The sequence below is a fragment of the Cupressus sempervirens genome, chromosome 10 (assembly GCF_028749045.1).
Source record: "Cupressus sempervirens isolate cs-2001-9-10 chromosome 10, ASM2874904v1, whole genome shotgun sequence".
NCBI classification, from domain to species: Eukaryota; Viridiplantae; Streptophyta; class Pinopsida; order Cupressales; family Cupressaceae; genus Cupressus; species Cupressus sempervirens.
Window position 1 is genome coordinate 282909575 of NC_143127.1, and position 20042 is coordinate 282929616.

Here is a 20042-nt window from a genome sequence, read left to right on the forward strand (position 1 = left end):
ATGAGTCTTGGATGAACAAGGAGATTTAGTGGAGGTGCTTCATTTATCTTCCATTTAGTGTTCAATTGTTTATTAAAATTCACGTAATAAGGTGGAAATGTTTAAATTAATATATTATGTTTATAGTTAGTATAGATGATAAATAAATAAGCATATGTTAGTTAAACCTATATTACCAGTTCATTCTTTGAATACCCGTGTCCCATCCAATCCAACCCCAATTCCCCAAGCGAACCTGAGCAGAATTTGACACGTTTTCACATGAAACCAGAAAAAGGTATCATTCAGACACTAACCTTAATATTTGACATACAAAACATCCAAAAGAATACAGCAAGCTCATTTTCCAATGGTGAATGAAAAAATAAACATATTTTCCTCCATTGTTTAACTTATTTTATTGCTTTCCATTGTACGGATAGAGTTGAAGATTGATTTTGAGCTCTTCAAGCTAGTTATGGTGTTATTCCTCTGCGTTTGCATATGTTCATTTGTTGTCAAGGAGATCGTAGCGGAGGATTTCTTCAAAAGTGATAGGTTTTCAAGTGTTTTACTTTTTTCAAGTGTTTTTTAACAATGAGCTCTCTTGTTTTTCAAATTTCATTGGTTTTAGTTCTTTAATTGTGTTGTTTTTTGGACTAGTTGTCTTGGGTATTGCCATAGCAATCATTTCTAGCTCTATGAGCCAACCCCACACCAGATAAAACCAAGACTCTCCTTACTGGAAATATGTTGAAATTGTACAAAGGGGCGGTGGAAATTATGTTTGGACTTATGATTGGTGTGAAGTTAGATACTCAAGCTCATTCAGTTGAATGAAAGGTCATTTGTACAAGATACCTCAACTAGGCACCAAATTTTGTCTAGAAGAAAATGGTAAAGGCATTCTAGAAGCACAAGTCTTGGCATATATTGAATAGCAAGAAAAAGGAAACCAACAAGAAACACATGAATCACCATCCTTTGTTAAAGAAAGTACCTTGATGGATGCAGCCCCTTCTACAACCTTCTCATTTTGAGCTGAAACAGAGAGATCCATTTTTGTTCATATCTGAAGATCAATTTATGGCCTCTAGACATAAGAGATCAAAGGGACCATTGGAAATGGCATTTCAAAATGAGTCTAGAGAGATTGTCGGTCAAGGCATAACTAGATGTATCTATACAAGTTGAACTAGAATTGTCTTTCATTTTTTATGGATGGGAAGATCAAGAAGTCGCCCATTCATCAATGTTATGGCAGTGTCCCCTAAAGGGGTAATGTTTTCTAGAGTGATGGGTTGTGAAGAAGAGATGATTTGGATAGTACATTTATTGCTAATATTCTTTGTAAATCCAGTGGGCAAGTGGGCCTCAAAATGTTAAGCAAGTTATAACAAACAGTGCCAAAAATTATAGGGAATTTGTTGGGTTATTGGTTGAGGAGCACAATTCACACCATATTTGGACACCTTGTGATGTCCACTCCCCCAACCTAATGTGATTAGCACCAGAATAATTGAGTCAAATCGGAATATGTTAAGGCCAAAGAGATCCAAAAGTCTACTACCAACCAGTGCATGTCACAACGCATATTTAGAACATTCTCAAAATTGGAGCTCCAAAAGGTAAGTTTAATAATAAATGTGTTCCACTTTATCAAACTAGCAAATTCTTTTCATTTTTAGAAATTATTATTTTTCTAAATCTGATATTCAAACAGGTTCAAAAGATGCACTTTGCCTCCAATACAATTGTGTTGAGACGACTTGTTAAGGCTCATAAGCCACTTTCTAAAATAATCATGAGCACAAATTAGTCCATATGAAGGAAATCTAGCACAACACAAGGGCAACAAAGTTTACGCAAATGACCCTAGATAACATTTGGTGAGATCGTGTTGGATATCAACTCAATATCACTAAGCCCATACTGAGCATGATCTTTTATACCAACATGGATAGGCCCTTGTTTGGGTGACATATACGATGGCATCAATTCAAAAGCTAGGAAGATAAAAGTCGTGTAGTGTCCCCTTTTGTTTGACCCTAGATAATGATTAATATTAAGTCGTCAAAAAAAATTAAGAGATGACATTTTAAATATTTTTAGAAGCTCATGAAAATAGTTAAATAATCAAATGTTAAATAGTCCTAAGCTTCTTGGGATTTTATTTTTTTTTAAAGTAAAAAGTGAACCTTGGTTATTTTAGTAAAGTGATTTTATATATGTAAATGGAAAACTTAATGACTCTATTCATACTTATTTCAATTCACTAATATATCATATCGGATTAATATGAACTTCTATATTTGATTACATTCATCTTTAAAGTGACAATATCTAGATCAATATGATCTTCATGAATTCCATATCAATACTTGTCTACAACAGCAGTTATTGAATAGATCTCTCATCATAATCAAGATTGGTACAAGTCATACAACCTCATTTGCATTCATCTTGCATAAATATTTACAATATAAGTCAATTTAGTAATCAAAGGCAATCTCCATTGCCATTATATGTTCATTAAGAGTCAAATCAGAATCGTTGTATGGCAATATAACTCTTGCATAACGCTGATTTAGCAGACATTTACATCAATCAATTTTCCTTGGTCTAATTATTTAAATTAGGATCGCTAATACTGTATACATTTGTAAATCGTATTCAAACACTCATTTGTGGCAAATAAAAAAGTTGTATACAACTTATGGATAGAAAGAAGTTTCTTGCAATTTGAATTATAAGAATTTTGTCCAAATCCTAAGAAATTGTATAAAGGGACATTAAGTGTTATCAGAGCATAATTTTGCCATTCTATAAAAGACAATGAATGTAATCCTATCAACATAGGTATGAAGGGCCACAAACGAACAATAAAGGAAGAATAATCAACATCTTCTAAAAACTGCAAGTAGGCATCAAAGACAAGTGACAAGCATGGAATCAAAACAAAAACATTAAAATTTTCAAGAGCTTGGGTTAGTTAGGGAAAGGGGGTTGCAATGATGAGAGAATGGCCAAAGGGAAACCTATTGCTAGCACCTTTCCAAGGCTGCAATTAAGGGAGAGTCACCAAGGGCACCCTATTGTAGTCGCAATCAAGGAAGAACAACTATAAGGGCACCCCACTACGCTGTGATTAAAGGAGATCTGCTTAGGGCACCTTACTATAGAAGCAATTCGTGGAGAATCACTAAGGTTGTCCTAATACAGAGGCAGTTATGGGAGAACAGCTATGATGGCACCCTACAACACTATGATTAAGGGAGAGCCACTAAGGGCACCCTATTGCAAGGCAAAAGTCAAACATCTCTGAAGGCCAATAAATATTGATATATCATAAATGTCATGTATATGTGGATAAGAATGGATACACTAAGTATGAGACATCCATAAGGCTTAGCAAGAGATTAATCTCACACAAGGATTATAAGGATGGATACACCAAAGTATAGGGTATTCATAAGGCCTACAAAGAGATGAATCTCTCCCAAGGATTATGAGAATTAATACACCAAAACATAGATGATAGGATATCCATAAGGCCTAGGAAGAGATGAGTCCCTCCCAAGAATTATAAGAATGAGGATGGATATGTGAAAGTATAGGTTATCCATATGGCTTGAGGAAAGACGAGGCGTAGTGAGATGGTGAAATGGCTTTTAGGGTCATTCTTAGATGACCATAAAAGCGACTAGAGCCCCAAGAGGCCCTTATCCAAGGAGTCCGGTTAACTAGTTAGGGTCTCTTCCCAAGAATTAGGAAGGAAGTGAGAATAGGGAGGAATAGTCACAAGTTGCAAAGTTGAGTTAGAGAGTTGTGCAAAGTAACTTCTCTAGGATTTGGTGTAGAAATGGCTCAAGACATGGCTTCATTTCCACTTACCGTATTATGTGAAAAAATCTAGATACCCTTATATTTCTTTTCATGTTTTTATATATTTTTTGTATGGGAATCTCCTAACTCATGTGCAAGTTCATCCATCAAGAATTATTGTCAAGTAGAACAAGCACCCTACTAAGTAGGACACCTCTAGAGGGTGCCTAAGTTTTGGCACCAGGGCCAAAGCTCCACTTTTGGGCTTAGTATGGGTTGACTTGGTCAAATCTCTCATGATTGATCTCTATGGTCTAGATTTATTTAAGAGTAATATGGAAGATTATATTTGAAGTTTATACTTCGACTAACTAACTTTATTAGTTTATATGGATATATGTATGCTTTTGTGTTGCATTGTGATTGAGGGTTTATAGTCAAGAGCATAATGAAGAAATAAATCTTTATCAAGGCTATTGGATTCAAATTCATAAGACAAGAATTGCACAGCATAAATCACTCTGATTGAGTTGGCACTTTTTGCAGACAACGCAATTTTGGGGAAGGGCAGACTGTGATGCCCCCTTTTAGAAATTGAATTTAATACGAAAATAAATAAATAAAGATAAATATCAGTCCATTTCCTATTCAAGGAATTGAGTCATAATCCAAATTAAAGAGACTTTCTGGGGAGCACATATTGTAAGCTTTGACAGATCGATCATATGGCATGATCTACAAACAGAGATCTTAATACAGATCCAAAGGAGAATGCAGAGTGGAATGATATAATATATTCACCTGCCCGGATCAATTAGTCGAGAGCTGTCTGCTTGCTGAAAGACATAAAAAAAAGATAAATAAATAAATCAAACATACATGCAGATATAGGGCAGTACATAAGGAGTTTAATTGCAGATCTTCTGAGGGAATTGTAATGAATATTAGAGCCAAATATAAGGTGAATATGCAGATTTTATGAAGAGATTGTGAGAACTTTTATGAGAGATTTGCAGTCAGTATTATAGCAGATTGAGAAAAGAATCATAGAAGAGTTTTTCAAGAGATTGTCATGTCCCCGTCCAGTCCAAACTAACAGACAATTATACTGACAAATCTCATATCTTTATAAGTTCAAATGAAGGATTAATATTGTGTGACCTTACCTAACTTTATGCATAACTCTATTCAGTTAAAGCCTATAGTCAAGTCCAGACTGATATTAGGCTAATATATCAAAAGTTCATTACTGGACATGGTTGGCTTACATTGAAAGAAGAAATATACAGCGTGAAGAATATTTGTGATTCTTTACTTCTCAACTACAATTGGACACAATAAAATTATAAAACCACAGCAGGTCGAAGGACTTCGGAAAAGACTTTGGCATTTCAGCATCAGAATTTTAAGAGTTGATCTAAGAAAAGGTAGCGCAGTTACAAGTCGGTGGCAAGTATGCTCGATGCATTTGCTGAAATTGCAACCATGGCGACATTCCTAAATAAAAAACATTTTGGAGTCATTCATACCTTCACTCTTTTAATCCTAAAGTAAACACTGGTAATATTTGTAAAGTCTTTTGGGAATTGTTAATAATTGATTATGTGTTAAGAAGTGTCAGATACCAAAGAAAGTTAGAACGCAATGGTTGAGTCATGACCCTTCGGATACTATATGTACCTTCTCCTGAACAAGAATAGATATCATAAACTCTTAGAGCATTTTCGTATTATGTACTTGAATGAATATCAATGAAATGAGCAGTAAGGTTTCCTAAAACATCGTGTTATCTTATTTTTGTGTTATGCTTTAATTTTTTCATAGTATACACTAAACCAGTTGACCTGTGTCGGTAAATATTTGGCACCGTTGTCAATTGAATTTGGAAAGCAAAGAAGGACATGGAATACGGGGAATAAATGGGACTTCTTGTCAATGAAATATCATCACCAACGACGAAGGAGTTACAGAGCTCTTTGAAGAACATGCTCTAACGAAGAACTTCCACATTTTGCTTTGGGCGGTGTTGGTTAACAGTTTGTCTTCCTTGATATTTTGGGTTATACTTTGACTCTTAGACTACCCAATGACTTATGGAAAACAAAGAAGTTAACAACAGAATGGATCAATGTAGTAATCTATCAAAGACCCCTGAATTGAAAGGTACATCTCCCTTTTGAATGCAAGATATGCAATGAATCTATCTTTCGGGTTTTGGGGGTATGCTCTTAACCAAAGAGCAAAAGTGGCAAAAACCAAGTTGCTCAACACTTTAAACAACCTAGGAAAATGAAAAGGGGGATTAACTCACAACATGCAATCTATTACAACCTAAATGCAAGGAATGGAGACATGCATAACTAGCTATGACAGTGGGAAGAAAGGAAGAGATGGTGAAATAAGTAATTCCCGAATTACACAGCTAGCTAATGTTTTGACAATACCCGGATTGTCTATTTATCAGCTACTCTACACACCAATTTCTGACTTCCTTATGCAACAAACTATACTAAAGACACAAACTACAACATATAGCACAAAGAACAAACGAGATGCTTATGCTGAAGGAAGTAAGACATACATTCTATTGAACAAAGGAAATAAAACCAAGTTCATTCACATTCATTCAACTTTCAACATTAGCACATTCATCCCATATACTATACCTTAACCTAAAATGAACTCAGAGTCTCACACAATAGTCCCAATTACAGGGATTTGCCCAAAGTAAATTTTGCCGATCTTATTAACTTCATAAAAGGTTACATTTAAAGGCCTTCTCAAAATGGCCGATTTTATGGATGATTGCCTCGCGGAGCATCTCTGAACAAAAAGACTAAAAATAGGACAAGCTTGAATCATTGTCCATTACAGAGACTGGCAGAATGCCAAGAATGGCTAAAATTAGGAAAGAGAAGAGGGAGAATGGAAAATGTCTGGAAAAGCATCAGAATCATCATGCCTTTTTAGAAGTAACTAATTTGGCACTGTACGCTTTCATGGCTTCAGTTACTTTGTCTAGCTCTTCGACATCTGGAATGATGATATTGTCAGCTTGGACCATCCAGTAGTCATGCATCTCTGTCAGTTCATCTATTCTGGCCACCCTTGACTAGAAATTCTCCATTTCTCTTCTTATGATTGCATCTGCTACTGAGAGTTCTCGGATTTTGGACACTTGGAAGTTAAGTGGGTCAATGGCTTCATCGACAAATGCCAAGAACTTTGATTTCATTATCTCAATGTCCACGAGCTTGTCATTAGTGGACACAAAGGACTCTATGTGCAAGGTCTTCAAATATTGAAACAACTTTTCAATTGCACCAAGTCGTGCACATCCTTGAGCTCATTTGCAGATCTCATGGAGCTTTCTATAACAAACTCCAAAGATTGTTTCCAATGAAATAGTGACTCCTTGCCAGTCTTCAGAATCCCCTGAGCAATGGCCACATTTGTCTTCACGTCTATTACTTCTTGTAGAAGGTCCAATTGCTCTGTCAGCTTGTCTACTGCCTTCTATATGGTTGTCTAATGATTTGAAGCTGCTTCCCTGAGCTTGTGAGCATTAAATACTAGGCTTCCCAAGTTTCCAACCAGTGGGGGACCTTGAGCCTTGATCTGATCTACCCATGCTTGTCCAACCTGCCCAAATTGCCTTTCTTGTTGCAGCTTTAAGAGTAGGTTCTTGTTCTCCTTTGCATTCGGATCAAATTGACTCGAAGAAGCGCTCCCAAGTGCAGACCTTATGTATTCCACTAACTCTCTGTTCAAGTCCTTCAATATCTCCTTCTTTGCTCTAAGCTCTTCCAACTTGTCCTCGATTTTCTCATTAGTAGACTTCCACATGTTCACCTTGGAGTCATGAATTGGGATGCCAAGATCCACTATCCTGATTTGGAAATTATCCTTTGAGAGCTCATGAAATTTACCTTCTTTCTATGGCTCAACAATCTCAACTAGCATATGGCCAATTGTTGAATCTGTAGCCAGAGTAGCAATCGTCTTTTGCGTCTTTGTCTTCTTGGATGGCTGAGAGGAGGTGACTTGTGTGATCAAGTCCTTTGATGGGACTACATCCTCGTATCTCCTCTTCTTCCTATCAATGGTCTCTTCGAGCCATGACTCTGTAGAGAGCACATTGATAGCGGATTGCAATGCAGCGGGGTCAAACAACTTCCTCGAGATTAATGGAGATGGCTTGCTCTAAGAAGCAACACGGAAGGTAGCGACCTTAGTTACCAAAAGGGCTAAGGTATCCTTGTTGAGATGCATCCTGTTCCTAGCCATCCATGGGGTTAGTGTCACCATGCAAATTGATGACTTGAACTTGGCCATTGATTTTTCTTGTTCTTTCCCCTTATCCTTGTCATCCGCCTTCTCCCTAGTCTTCCTGATGTTCAGAAGAGAGCCAGCTCCATAGGTAGGAGTGAGTGGCACATTCTTTTCTAGAGGCTGGTCTCCACCTTGGCCAATGGACTATAACGGCCCTATAGATGTTGATGTACTAGCTGTGGTGGTGATTGCTGCGGTTGACTAGGCGGCTCCAGCTAATACTCCACCCGTAGCACCAGTACTTCTGGTCCTTTTCTTCCTTGCTTGGGTCCACTCCACCCATTTGTCTGTTCTCTTAATTATCCCCTGCATAAGAACCTCCATTGTGTCAATGACTAGATCTGCAAGTGGGACAGACAAAATTGGAGTGCCTTTGATCTTCTCGTAAGACATGGGATGCATGTAGGCTCCACCATCTGCAAAGTCAAAAACATCAACAAAATCGTTATATAATTTAATTTCATTAATGGTTAGCCGCAGCCAAAATATCTCCCGAGTTTGGTACTCGTTGAGACACCCGAACCAGAAGTCTTCAATATCCAAAACATGCCTATAGGCATATCCCAACTTCAAATGATCCCTTATAAAGTTAACTGGATCATATTGAGGCCTGAGTACCTCATAGTCTAACAACTTAATTTTGCTCTCGAAGCTCTTTACCAAATTCCAAGCATCTAATTTGGAGGCACATGAATACGGGCCAACCACTATAGGGAATGGAATCTAGGCTATCTTCTTCACATTAGAACACAAGGTGTTCACTTCAAGGATCTGTCAACACAGTTCGACTAGAACCACCTTGTCTTCCGGATATTTGGGTAACCTCTTAGGAAATCCATCATAAGCTCCTATTCACAAATAGGAGAAACTCGGAAATTGGATGAATGAGCATCCGAATTGGCTTATGGCCGAAATCACCTCTAGTGAAAATCTCCTCTCAGGACATCCTTGCAATTCTCGGCATAGCCTCATTGTGAAGGCACCGTTAACAACTATGTACTCCTCATAGCTTCTTTACAGCTGCAAATGTGGGTAAAATTCATAAACTTTGGTGCGCTCATCATAATTTGGGATGCTAGGGAGGGCGGGCCACAAGTGGTGAGTTACCAATGCATAGATCAAATAAGACATGTAGAATTGCTTGAATCCTCTGGCAGAATTCAACCATGAGGCCATCTCATCACAGATAATCTGCACCCAGTCGATCTGCATATCCTCAGCACATATTACTTGTGCTAGGAAGGAATGGTGCTCGATGAAATCCAAAATCTCCTCTTTTCTTTTCACTCTGAGGAGTGCGAGGATATCCATGATTTCTCTTTTTAGATTTCTACCAAAAAGGGTTTTTGGCATTTTGCTCTTCTTTGAGCAAGCACTCTGGAACCATGTCCTTTGCATGTCTTCCCGTCTCAGGGTCTTCTACTCGTTGAACATGGACGCGGAAGACCTGAAGTCGACATCACAATATTGCTCCTTCACAGGAATGCCAAATAAGGACTACATCAGTGCTTTGTTGATTGATATGAAAATAGAATAGTTAGGAAACAGAATCTGCTTTGTTTTCGGGTTGTATCTTTCGATGCATTACCTTACGAGCTCAGGTGCATGCACTACCATAGGAAAACCAATTGCTTCAACCAATCCGCTCTCTTTTAGTTTCTAAGTGATTGGGTAAATGGGTTGAGAATTAAGTCTTCTATGAAGATCACCCAAATCGTAGAATTTGAAGGATGTATCTGTAAGCTCTTTTAACTCACTCTCCAGGCCAATTAACTTATCGTAACCAACATCTCTAATTGCCATTCACTATGATTGCACAAGATGCAGTTCTCGATAAATAGCCATTTAAATATACTTGAAGAAACCAACTGCATGCAATTCCGATGGAATAGCATTAGGAATTAGAATGTTGGCGCCACATGAACGAAATTAAGTTTGGCCAACAGTTATAATGGCATGATTTGCATTTAATTCCATGAGTAATAGCTATTTAAACTTTTCGTTCATTTGCATATAAAATACGAAGTTGTCAAAAGCTCTCTTACTTTACTTAAAGTAAAGTGATATGACTAAGAATCACTTAATGACACAAATGCTTTAGCTTTACGGGAAGTGCCTTACTTCGCCTTAGAATCCAGAATGCAGATATACTTAATAATATTAACACATGCAAGAGAGAGAGAGAGAGAGACTTAGCCTTTCCACAAACCCATTTTCCTTCTATCCGAGATCGTAGCACAAGGAGTAATCCTTTTGCTGGCTTGTGCACTTCATCCTTCCACTTTCTGCCTAAAGCTTTTAACACTGCATCTCCTTTATGTCGAGGTTGCATTTCCATCACTAACTTTTCGGAAGTATCTTTCAAGCATCTCCGAGGAATATTTGCACTATAGAGTAACTTGACTTTCTATTCTCAAAGCCCCCAGAGAAGTAGCCTTTTCATTGCCCTGGGGCAGAAAACTCCTTTCTTAGCAACATTTCTCAGACTGGAGTAGAGCAACAACACTTTATTCTTTCACCTCAATCTGATGGCCTGTAAGATAGATATTGAGCATGCCTGACTGGTTATGAGCCCTTAAATGGTTCTTTCAACATCGTGTCCTCACTATTTGGTCATTGGGACTGAGATTTGGCCCAAGTTTATATAGCATCGGAAGCAGAACAAAACAACTTCTCTTCCATGAATACGTAGTAGAAAACCCATATACCCACGTTCCTTCGTAGTAATTGATCTTATCTCCACGAATTTGAATGGGATTCACTGTAGCTTCTATCCACAGCTTCGTAGGCCTTTGGGCATGACAAAATCATATTCACAACCTAGTAATCACTGTCACGGCTTCATCCTTCGGATATGCACTTGACAGAGTTCGCCCAAGGGGAAAAACAGCTCGAAAGCTCGAAATCCATGGGATATGGAATGATTAAGCAAGATAGCAGAGAATGAAATGCAGAACACTTCTCATCAGGGGGACGCCATAACACACACCAACCATGCATAGATCACCTAGACCCCATGTGCATCGGATAAATAGGAAACCCGCTTAGAAAGATTAGGTAAAGGTAATGCAAAGGGAGACCTGGAAAACAAATAAAGTAGAGCACTCGAGAAAGATGAGAAGTGACCTAACAAATACTTAGACATCATATCTTACACATACACTCACTTTTATGCTAATGACTTCAAGCTTTAAAAGGTAAGACTAAAACTTGGCAACCGGCAGCTATCAAAACATTTGTACGAAGGGAGGCTATGCGCATGTAAGTTGCCAGAGATACAATGTGGGACGCATTGAACATGAGCCTCGCAGCAAACAGGTTGTCGCCTCACCTTCCCCATCTACTTGCGCAAGCATCCATCGCTCAGACGAACCAAAGGGAGGAAACTAGGCAAGAACAACGCCGCCAACAGATCTTGCGAAGTTTCGCTAAGAATAACCATCGAGACAAAGAGGAACACGATAAAACTCGACGAAGAACAAACTCATGAACTCTAAACCCTCAAGAAGGGGGAATAAAAGGACACTTGTAAATCTGTAATGACAAGGTCAATCGACCCACTATGTACAGAGAGATGAATTAATAAAAGTGTGTTGTTTGATTATGATGTTTTGTTTGAATTGATGCCCAACTTATTAAATAAGGATAGAAATATGGAGCAAACAGATGCTCTACAAGCCACACACCACGCTTTAATTCTGGCACGACAAGCCAAACAAAGATGGAGGTAAAGGCATCTCGTCGAGGGACAACCAATTAAAGAGTTGTCCGAAGGGGACCACGGAGGTGTCATGGAGGGTGCCACAGGAGATGTAGTAATCGAAGGGGAACTCTATAGTTCGCCAAAACATCAACAAGTAAGAAGTAGCAAGTAGTTGCTTGAGGAGACACAGTAGAGGCTGAATTTGATTGAGGAAACATGAGAACAATTCATAAACCTATCTCACACCCAACGAGTGGAAGAAACCCAAGGCAGGGGTGAAGTAAAGTAGACCCGAGACAAAGTGAGAGAAGATGCGAGGGAAGAGGACACTAAGGCAAGGAATGTTAGAGTGACACTACAAGGTGGTCAGGGTAACCTGTCGAGGTCCAACCCTATCAGTTTGGGAACATAACCAACCAATCCACGACAAACAACCAAAGGAAACATGTCCCAAAAAGAGAAATTACAAAAATTCACTAGCGACGGGAAGGAGGATCCTATTAGACATTGTCCTACGTGCAAAACTATTTGGACAGTGAACAAAGTAACAGATAAAAATGAATGGGTCTAGCGGTTCCCTGCAACCCTACAAGGAGTTTCCACTGATTGGTACTCCGATATGAACATGTCAAACATCAATACATAGGAAAATCTAAGGAAGGATTCTAGGCAGAATTCAAACTACTTCGGGATTACAATGAAGTAGTAGCAGAAATATATAACTCGAAGTAGGGGAAGAAAGAAACTATACGCACATATAACCAAAGGCTCAAAGAATTACTTGGGAAAATGGCAACTCAGTTGGTGGACGAATCGAAGATAAGATGGTTCGTCGATGGATTAAATGCCTTGCTCCAAAAAAAAAGGAAAATTGAACCATTGTTGTCGTACGAGGACGCCTATGACAAAGCCATCAACTTGGAAAGTGAAGGCAAGACATCGGAGAAGGAAAAGAATCAATGCAAGCCCTCGTCCGAAAGTGATGAATCATTGGGAGAGGAGAGCAATAGTGAGGGTGAAGATGAATCCAATAAAAAGGCGCAAGCCCTTCAAAAGGACATAGAACGTATGATGCACGAATTTAAAACAATGAAGGGAAGCATGGGATAGAGTGACAAAGAAGAGATGTGGTGCATTGAGTGTAGGGAAAGCGGGATTTTTTCCTGATTTTTTTTGGGGGGCTTGATAAGTTTTTGCAGAGTGAAAATTTTCCAACTATGGTGCAAACAACACAATCTACCAAAAACCTCAAAGTTCCAAGAGAAAGAAAAACTTCTACAATTTTTCCTTAAGAAATAAAGTTATTTAGGCCCAACCATGAATATTTTTACAAATTTGCAAAAACAAATCAGCTTTCATACCATGAAATGGTATATACTTAATTAATTGATGAAAACAAAGCTGTACATATAGACAATTGCAAAACGATGTTTCTAATAGAAACAATTGTAAATAGAAGACTCAAATAGAAACTATATAATACAACTAAACTAAACTAAAAACAACAACATGTCCAATAAAATTATTTTTATGCTGTAATAGTTATTGCCTTGGAAAGATTTTAGAGCTTCCAATTGTGATTCAACAAACCCTAGGGCAAAAACCCTTGCGCTTCCTAGTTGATTGGACGAAAACCCAATTTCAACCAACCTTGGTGGATCCGCAAAGGATTCACAAGTGAATCCATGGATTGAATTGGTTTCGGTAGTGTTGCGACCTTTTCAAACATTGCCCCATTGCAAATGGGGACACTTTCTTCGATGTGCTTGGCGTTTTTAGGTTTTGTTTTCTCAGTAGTCCTAGCGATAGTCTCCTAAAGTTCCATGTGTTTAAAATGGGAAGCGTTGAATTTGGCTAAGTCTAGAATGAGGGGTAGTTCTCTAACTTTTCTGGTTTTAGATTTGAGTTGTTTTCTGATTGAAAACTATGAGATCTGATAAGTTGAAAGCCCCCTTGAAAAAACGGAAGGAAAAGACACCAGCTTTGAAAAGCACTGTCCTCAAGTGATGAGATTTAAAAGAGCCTGATAGATAGAATTGAGAAGTTACATAGCAAAAACAATAACCTTGAGGCTTAGGCAAAACTTTTAAGTTATCAAAAGAAAAGCTTGAGGAAGATCTTTCTTCTTTGAGGAAGTTGAAAGCTGAACTTGAAGAGTGGGTTCCATCAACAAAAATAGTATCTGATGTTGTTGAGCTGCATGAAATTAACCCAGATTTGAAGGTTTACCTAAGAAGCAAGAAGTGAATGTGGAAAATCTTGGAAAAAAGAATAAAATAGGCAAATGTCAAGATGCTTAGATATCATCAAATTTCAAAGAGATTTGAAGGAACTTGAATACAACATGTGTAGAATTTATCAATTGCATGAAAAGCTCTCAGAAGCAGATGCAGAGAACAATCAACTTAAAGAACTGATCTCAGTCAAGGATGACATCGTCAAGAAGATTGAGATGTGTGTGTGTTCATTAGAACAGAAAAATCTCCCAAAATACTAGAATCCACTGCAAACCAATTATACTCTCATAAGCACAGATTCAACCCAGCACTGATTAATATGTAAGGCATGAGAATTTCAAAATCTTCAGCAAAAGTCCCACATATGCCCAGGATGAAAAAGGTGCAAAACCCACCATTAAGTTTCAGAATTTTAAGTTTTTTTTATGTTGCCGATTTTTGCTGACTCGGAATTTTTTCAATTTATCAGGCCTGAGTTTGCAAACTACATTTCAAGCAAGTTATTGTACAGAATTTAAAGACAGGCTTTCCAAGCTAACCACAAAAACCTTTAATTATTTGGGCTCAATGAGAAGCACTATCATAAACACCTAAAGATTAACAAGAGGCAGAAACATTTCAACAAGATGTGATGAATTCCATATTGAATGCTCAAATCCACCTAGATACAACAAAAGCAAAACTCCAAAGTAAACTAGAGCTGATAGAACTAGAAGAAAAAGTAACCAACAAATGGAGACATATAAAGAGATTGAAGCGGAATCAAAAAATAAAAGAATTTGAACAATTGGAAAAGAAAAAGTCAACCCAAACTATGACAAGATTGGAAAAGTCCTTATTGAGAATTTGTTATACACCCAACAAAAAACTTCAAAACCCAACCAATTAAGGGCAAAATAATACTGGAACTTGAAATAAAAGCATAACATACATAAGATCAGCATTATCGTAGTTGACATAAATGAGACTATGAACAAACATAACTTAACAAATATTAGATATCAAGATTAACACTTAAATGACTAAATATTTGGAAAGTAAAAAGACTAGGTACATGCATCAAAAGTAAAAGAATGCTAAATGTTGAATCTTCAAATAAGAAATTAACCAATGCAATCAGATTTCCAAAACCCATTCAAGTATAAATGTAAGCTTCTGGTTCTGATTCTGGTAGTGTTTTTAGCATCAATGTTTGGGATCACACTCTGTTATCCACCATAACAAATTATAAACCATTTTAAGAAAAGCTTCGATTTAAAAGGTTTTGGTATAATAATAAACAATGACCTTAAACCGCATGATAAATCTAAGTTGAAAAAGAAGCCTACACATTTAAACTGGGGAAAATAGGGAAATAGGCAATGATAAGAATAAGTAGAAGAAGTAAGAAAGAAAAATGTCACCTTCAAAGTAATAGCTAGGGATTAGACAACGGAATAGATGTAGATCTGGATGTATTTAAAGCATCTAGATAGTATTATTTGGAATAAGTGCCCATGAACTTATAGAGAGTCAACATTTGGAAGTGTAAAAGAAGAGAATTCTTCATCAAACCTTCAATAAATGTTTGCAATGCATGCCCACAAGGTGGTTTGTGCCCAGTTCTATGTCTTGTACAGTGCATTTATGGAGAGTCAACAAACAATTGGAAGTGTAAAAGAAGAGAATTGTGCATCAAATCTTGAATAAATGTTTGCAATGCATGCCCACAAAAGCGTGAATTATCCACAAGGTGGTTTGTGCTCAGCTCTATGTCTTGTAGAGTGTAGCAAGAAGTCTCATGGCACCCCTCCTTGTGTGGTGGCTGAGCTTTGTTTTTGGGTAGCACAGCAGATGGTGTTATGTCCAGATGGTTGGAGCAATGTTGGATGGGCATTGTGGTCTTGGCTATATTTGCCATTATCTCATGGATGTGTGGTAATAAGCTATATTGGTATTTTCTTGATACTATAATAGTTGGCATCATAAAAATAAATATCATGTGTGCCAATATCACAAGGTATCTTTCTCCCACTTGTTCAGATGTGGAATGACTATCAGTTGTGAAAAATGTTTTTAAATAAGTAGATATTTCACATTATGGGGAGAATGTTACCATTATTTTGCACTAAATTGATTATATTCACTGTCAGCTGCAGTAACAGTACAGTTTCCTATGTTGTTACTTGTTAGAGATTGAGTGACAAATCAGTCAGTGATGAGTTCACTGGAAGCGAATATGAGATATGTTTGGTGAATATGAGATATGTTCTCGTATGTAAGGGTAACTGTCAGCTGTAGTAGCAGTATAGTTTCCTATGTTGCTACTTGTTAAAGAATGAGAAACAAATCGGTCAGTGATGCATTCGGTGAAAGTGAATATGAGATATGTTCTCGTATGTAGGTGATCATGTGTGGCAAGATCTCAGATAGCAGTATGCAGACCCAAATGTATGCATAGGCATACGATTATGTCTCCAGGTCATGTGAGACATAAGTGTAATGTATAAACAAAATTCTATTCCCATGATTTACAAGCTAAATTTTATTTGAGTGTAATACACTGAAACCAATAGATCATTCTAATTAATATATGTAGCTTAAAGTTTTTTATGAGAATAACATCAATTTCCTTGATATCTTGCTACTTTACACCTTTTAACTCCACCTTTGACAGAAATCTAAATCTTGCAAAAATGCTCACCCTTTCATTAACCTTGAGGAATATGCAGCTATGATAAAAGGTGGAGAAGACATTGTCATTCTTACAGACTTCAATGGAAGAATGGTGAGGGTTCCATCTTTGATGGAAATCCAAACCTTGGAAACACTCGCCCTTTCATTAACCTTAAGAATTTGCTACTAAGCTAAAAGGAAATGGAGAGATTGCAATTCTTGGACACTCCAATGCAAGAATGATGAGAGTTCAATCAAGTATTCTCATTTATAGCTTGAATCTGACTCTCTTGTGAAGGAATGAAGATTCTAATCCATCAAGTAAATATACGAAAAATCCAAAAATGAAAAGAACCCATATAACACCAAGCTCCTCAGATTGACCTCTTTCCATGATTGATTTTTTTGTAATGGAATATAATCTTAGACCTACATGCCACATATACAACGCGTTGGTAAAAGCATAAATCAAAAGCTCGTCAAGTACTCATCTAGCTCCCAAGTACTTGCGAATTACTTTCTGCAACAAAGTAAATTCCTCATTGACTCACTTAGCCAAATTTTGAAGAGTTTCTGGTGAGTCTTGGCAAGTATTCCCAGGTCATTAAGGACAACAATAAGTGGCAAAGGACCAAGACAGCCTTAGAAATCAACCTATTAACAATCAGCTTGTCACCACTAGAATTAAGATTGAGTATTCTAGAGTCAAAAAGAGGAATGCATAAGTTGATTTGTTAGCAAAAGCCTTGCTAGATGTTCTATGAGCTGATCTATAGAAAAGATTTGACAATATCAGTATCCCCTTGAGCTTGTAAGATATAGCATCAAGGTGCCCTAAAGATACTGCCCTCCTCCCACCCTTTTTGGCATATATATTTGACAAAAAATGAATATTGTTAGTCGAGGAAGGACGTGCTGGTATTATATGGTTGGGTTCATAGTCATCCATCTACTGTATCTTGATGACATTCTTGCTATCCAAGCAGCTCAATGTTCTCCAACCAATTTGTACAAATTAAATACTCTTGAAAATTCACAAACCCAGATTTGACAAAAACTTGGCAAAAGCTCTATGATTCCGCAAAAATTTGACAAAATAAAAAAGTTCTTAAAACATATAGTTTATGCAAAATGTACCAAACGAAACAATTAAGCAATAGCGTAATGTTTCCTAATAAACTGTAAACACTAATTAATATGTTGACAATATTCATTTTCTAATCTACAATCATTGAAAAAAATTAGAAATAAGAAGACAGAACTGATAGAATAAGGCAGTACGAGAAAATCTTATCTGCAATGTAACAGAAATTCCTGGGTTATTTTTAGGTCACAGCTTAGTCAGTACGCCTTTTAAGAGTATGAGGTCCCCTCTAATGCACAGGACGCATCTCGTTATGTTTCAAACAAGTGATCAATTACCAGAAGCGAACAGGACTTATAGAAAAAAGGTAAAGAAAAAGAATGTTATTCAAGTCTGTAAAACACCTTAGCGCATTGTACAAATTTTCTAACCTTTAATTTCATTGTCAACATCACATTTCTATTCAGGAATAATCCTAACGTTGCCAAAATGCATGAGGTCCCTTCTAATGCACAGGACGCATCTCGATATGTTTCAAACAAATGACCAATTACCAGAAGCGAACAGGGCATATGGAAAACAAAGGCAAAGAAAAAGATTGTTATTCAGGTCCGTAAAACACCTCTGCATATTGTACAAATCTTCTAACCTTTAGATTTGATGTCAATACCACATCTCTATTTACGTATAACACGTTGCCAAATTTCCTCTTGGCCATGAGAAGCTCTGTCTTTGTCTCCTATAAAACTTATATACAGAAGTAAAAAGATTTGAACGATGTTCCTATAACAATAGTACATAAAAGATTTAGAATCACTACCATCTATTAATCGAGATTGAACTCCAGTTGTCATGCAAACTCTGGCTAACATGCTTAATTCCCTTTTTTCTAATTTTGTTTAATAATGAGAGGACCGGATGTCCAGGTTTAGATCAATTTAAAAATATGTTTGATGCTAGAATGTCCAGATTTCTTTCAAGCGCTTTTTCACAACTGGTTGCAACTTATGTACAGCCAGCGAATCAGTGATAACTTTTGTTTTCAGCCCCATTAAGAATTAACAATAATAAACCCCGCCCGCCAACAGAAACCTTATCAAATGAAAGAATAAATACCTTGCGGGAAAAAGCAGTCCCTGTATTCTCAATGGATTTAGGAAGCTCAAAGGAGCGAGTAATGGTGTCTCCGTTGTTTACCACCTTCGGCATTCTCTGTTTTCTTCTCCTCGTCGTACTTTTCAGTGAAAGACTGCCATAGCTTCTTTCTAACGATCCACCGTAAATTCCAGGCGTTCTCATCCCGAGTACATCCTGCACAGCACACAGCAGACGGCCTCAGCGCAAAAACCCTTGAAAAACCCTCAGAAAACCCTCGACTAAATAAGAGGCACGCACTGGCTTGGGCGTGGAGTGAAATAGGTGAGGTTGCAAAGCGGCCTTCGTCGCCAACGCATTGTTCGCCATGCCAAGCATACTTTCAAACTCTGTTTCCTCTCTTTCCCTTCGTGTTACGCCCCTCTGTATTATGCAGTGATGAACAAAACAAGGGCGGCATAAAATGAAGTTGGACAAGCTATGCTAAACCAGAGAGCCGTTTGGAAAAGAGTGACAGCTCATATGTAAAATGGGCTCAACTTCTCTAGTTTTCGCTTTGAATGGACTCCCTCTGCTTTTTAACATCCCTGGACATTTGTGACATAAAAGCCGTTGAGCGGTGGCCTGCAGAGTAGTTCTACTATATACATGGACGTTGCTAGGCCAGTCTTCTTAGTGAACGTTGATATGGAGCAATGAAAAAAGCATAAAAGCAAACAGACCGTTTAAGAAAATGGATATACCGTTCGGGAGAAAAAGCAATGGACGAGACCAGCAGGATTAAAGGGACGAGGGGATAACAAATGATTTTTCTTTTCCTCCATTAAACATAGTTTAAGGGACAACGAATTAATTGAATGAATAATGTATTTCTGAGATAAGATGGCCTAATGGATTCAAAAATAAATAATAAAAATTTAAGTACTTGGTATATATATATATGACTAAGTGGTATATATATATATGACTAAGTGTGGAATAATTTCTAATTAGAATTAATTATTTTTAATTTTATTATAAATTAATATAGTATATAGTATAGATGGGAGATTTTAACTTTTATAATTTTTTAAAAATATTTTTTATGATTTGATTAGATGAATCTATTAAACTTCTGTATTGATTGTAGATT

The 20042-nt window shown here is 37.3% G+C and overlaps 1 protein-coding gene across 3 annotated transcripts in view; it reads right to left on the reverse strand.

Annotated features, from left to right (window-relative positions):
- Positions 1-19663, reverse strand: part of SECA2 (Preprotein translocase SecA family protein) — a 237349-nt gene extending 217686 nt beyond the window's left edge. The window contains exons 1-2 of one of the 3 annotated variants that reach the window (XM_089805095.1): positions 19211-19663; positions 18932-19126 (exon numbers count right to left, since the gene is read on the reverse strand). In XM_089805095.1, coding sequence (XP_089661221.1) covers positions 18932-19126; positions 19211-19288 — 273 coding nt within the window. In that variant the 5' untranslated portion in view covers positions 19289-19663. The remainder of the gene's footprint in view (positions 1-18931; positions 19127-19210) is intronic. The other 2 variants (XM_089805094.1, XM_089805093.1) reach the window with 2 other exon arrangements.
- Between the last annotated feature and the right edge of the window lie 379 nt (positions 19664-20042).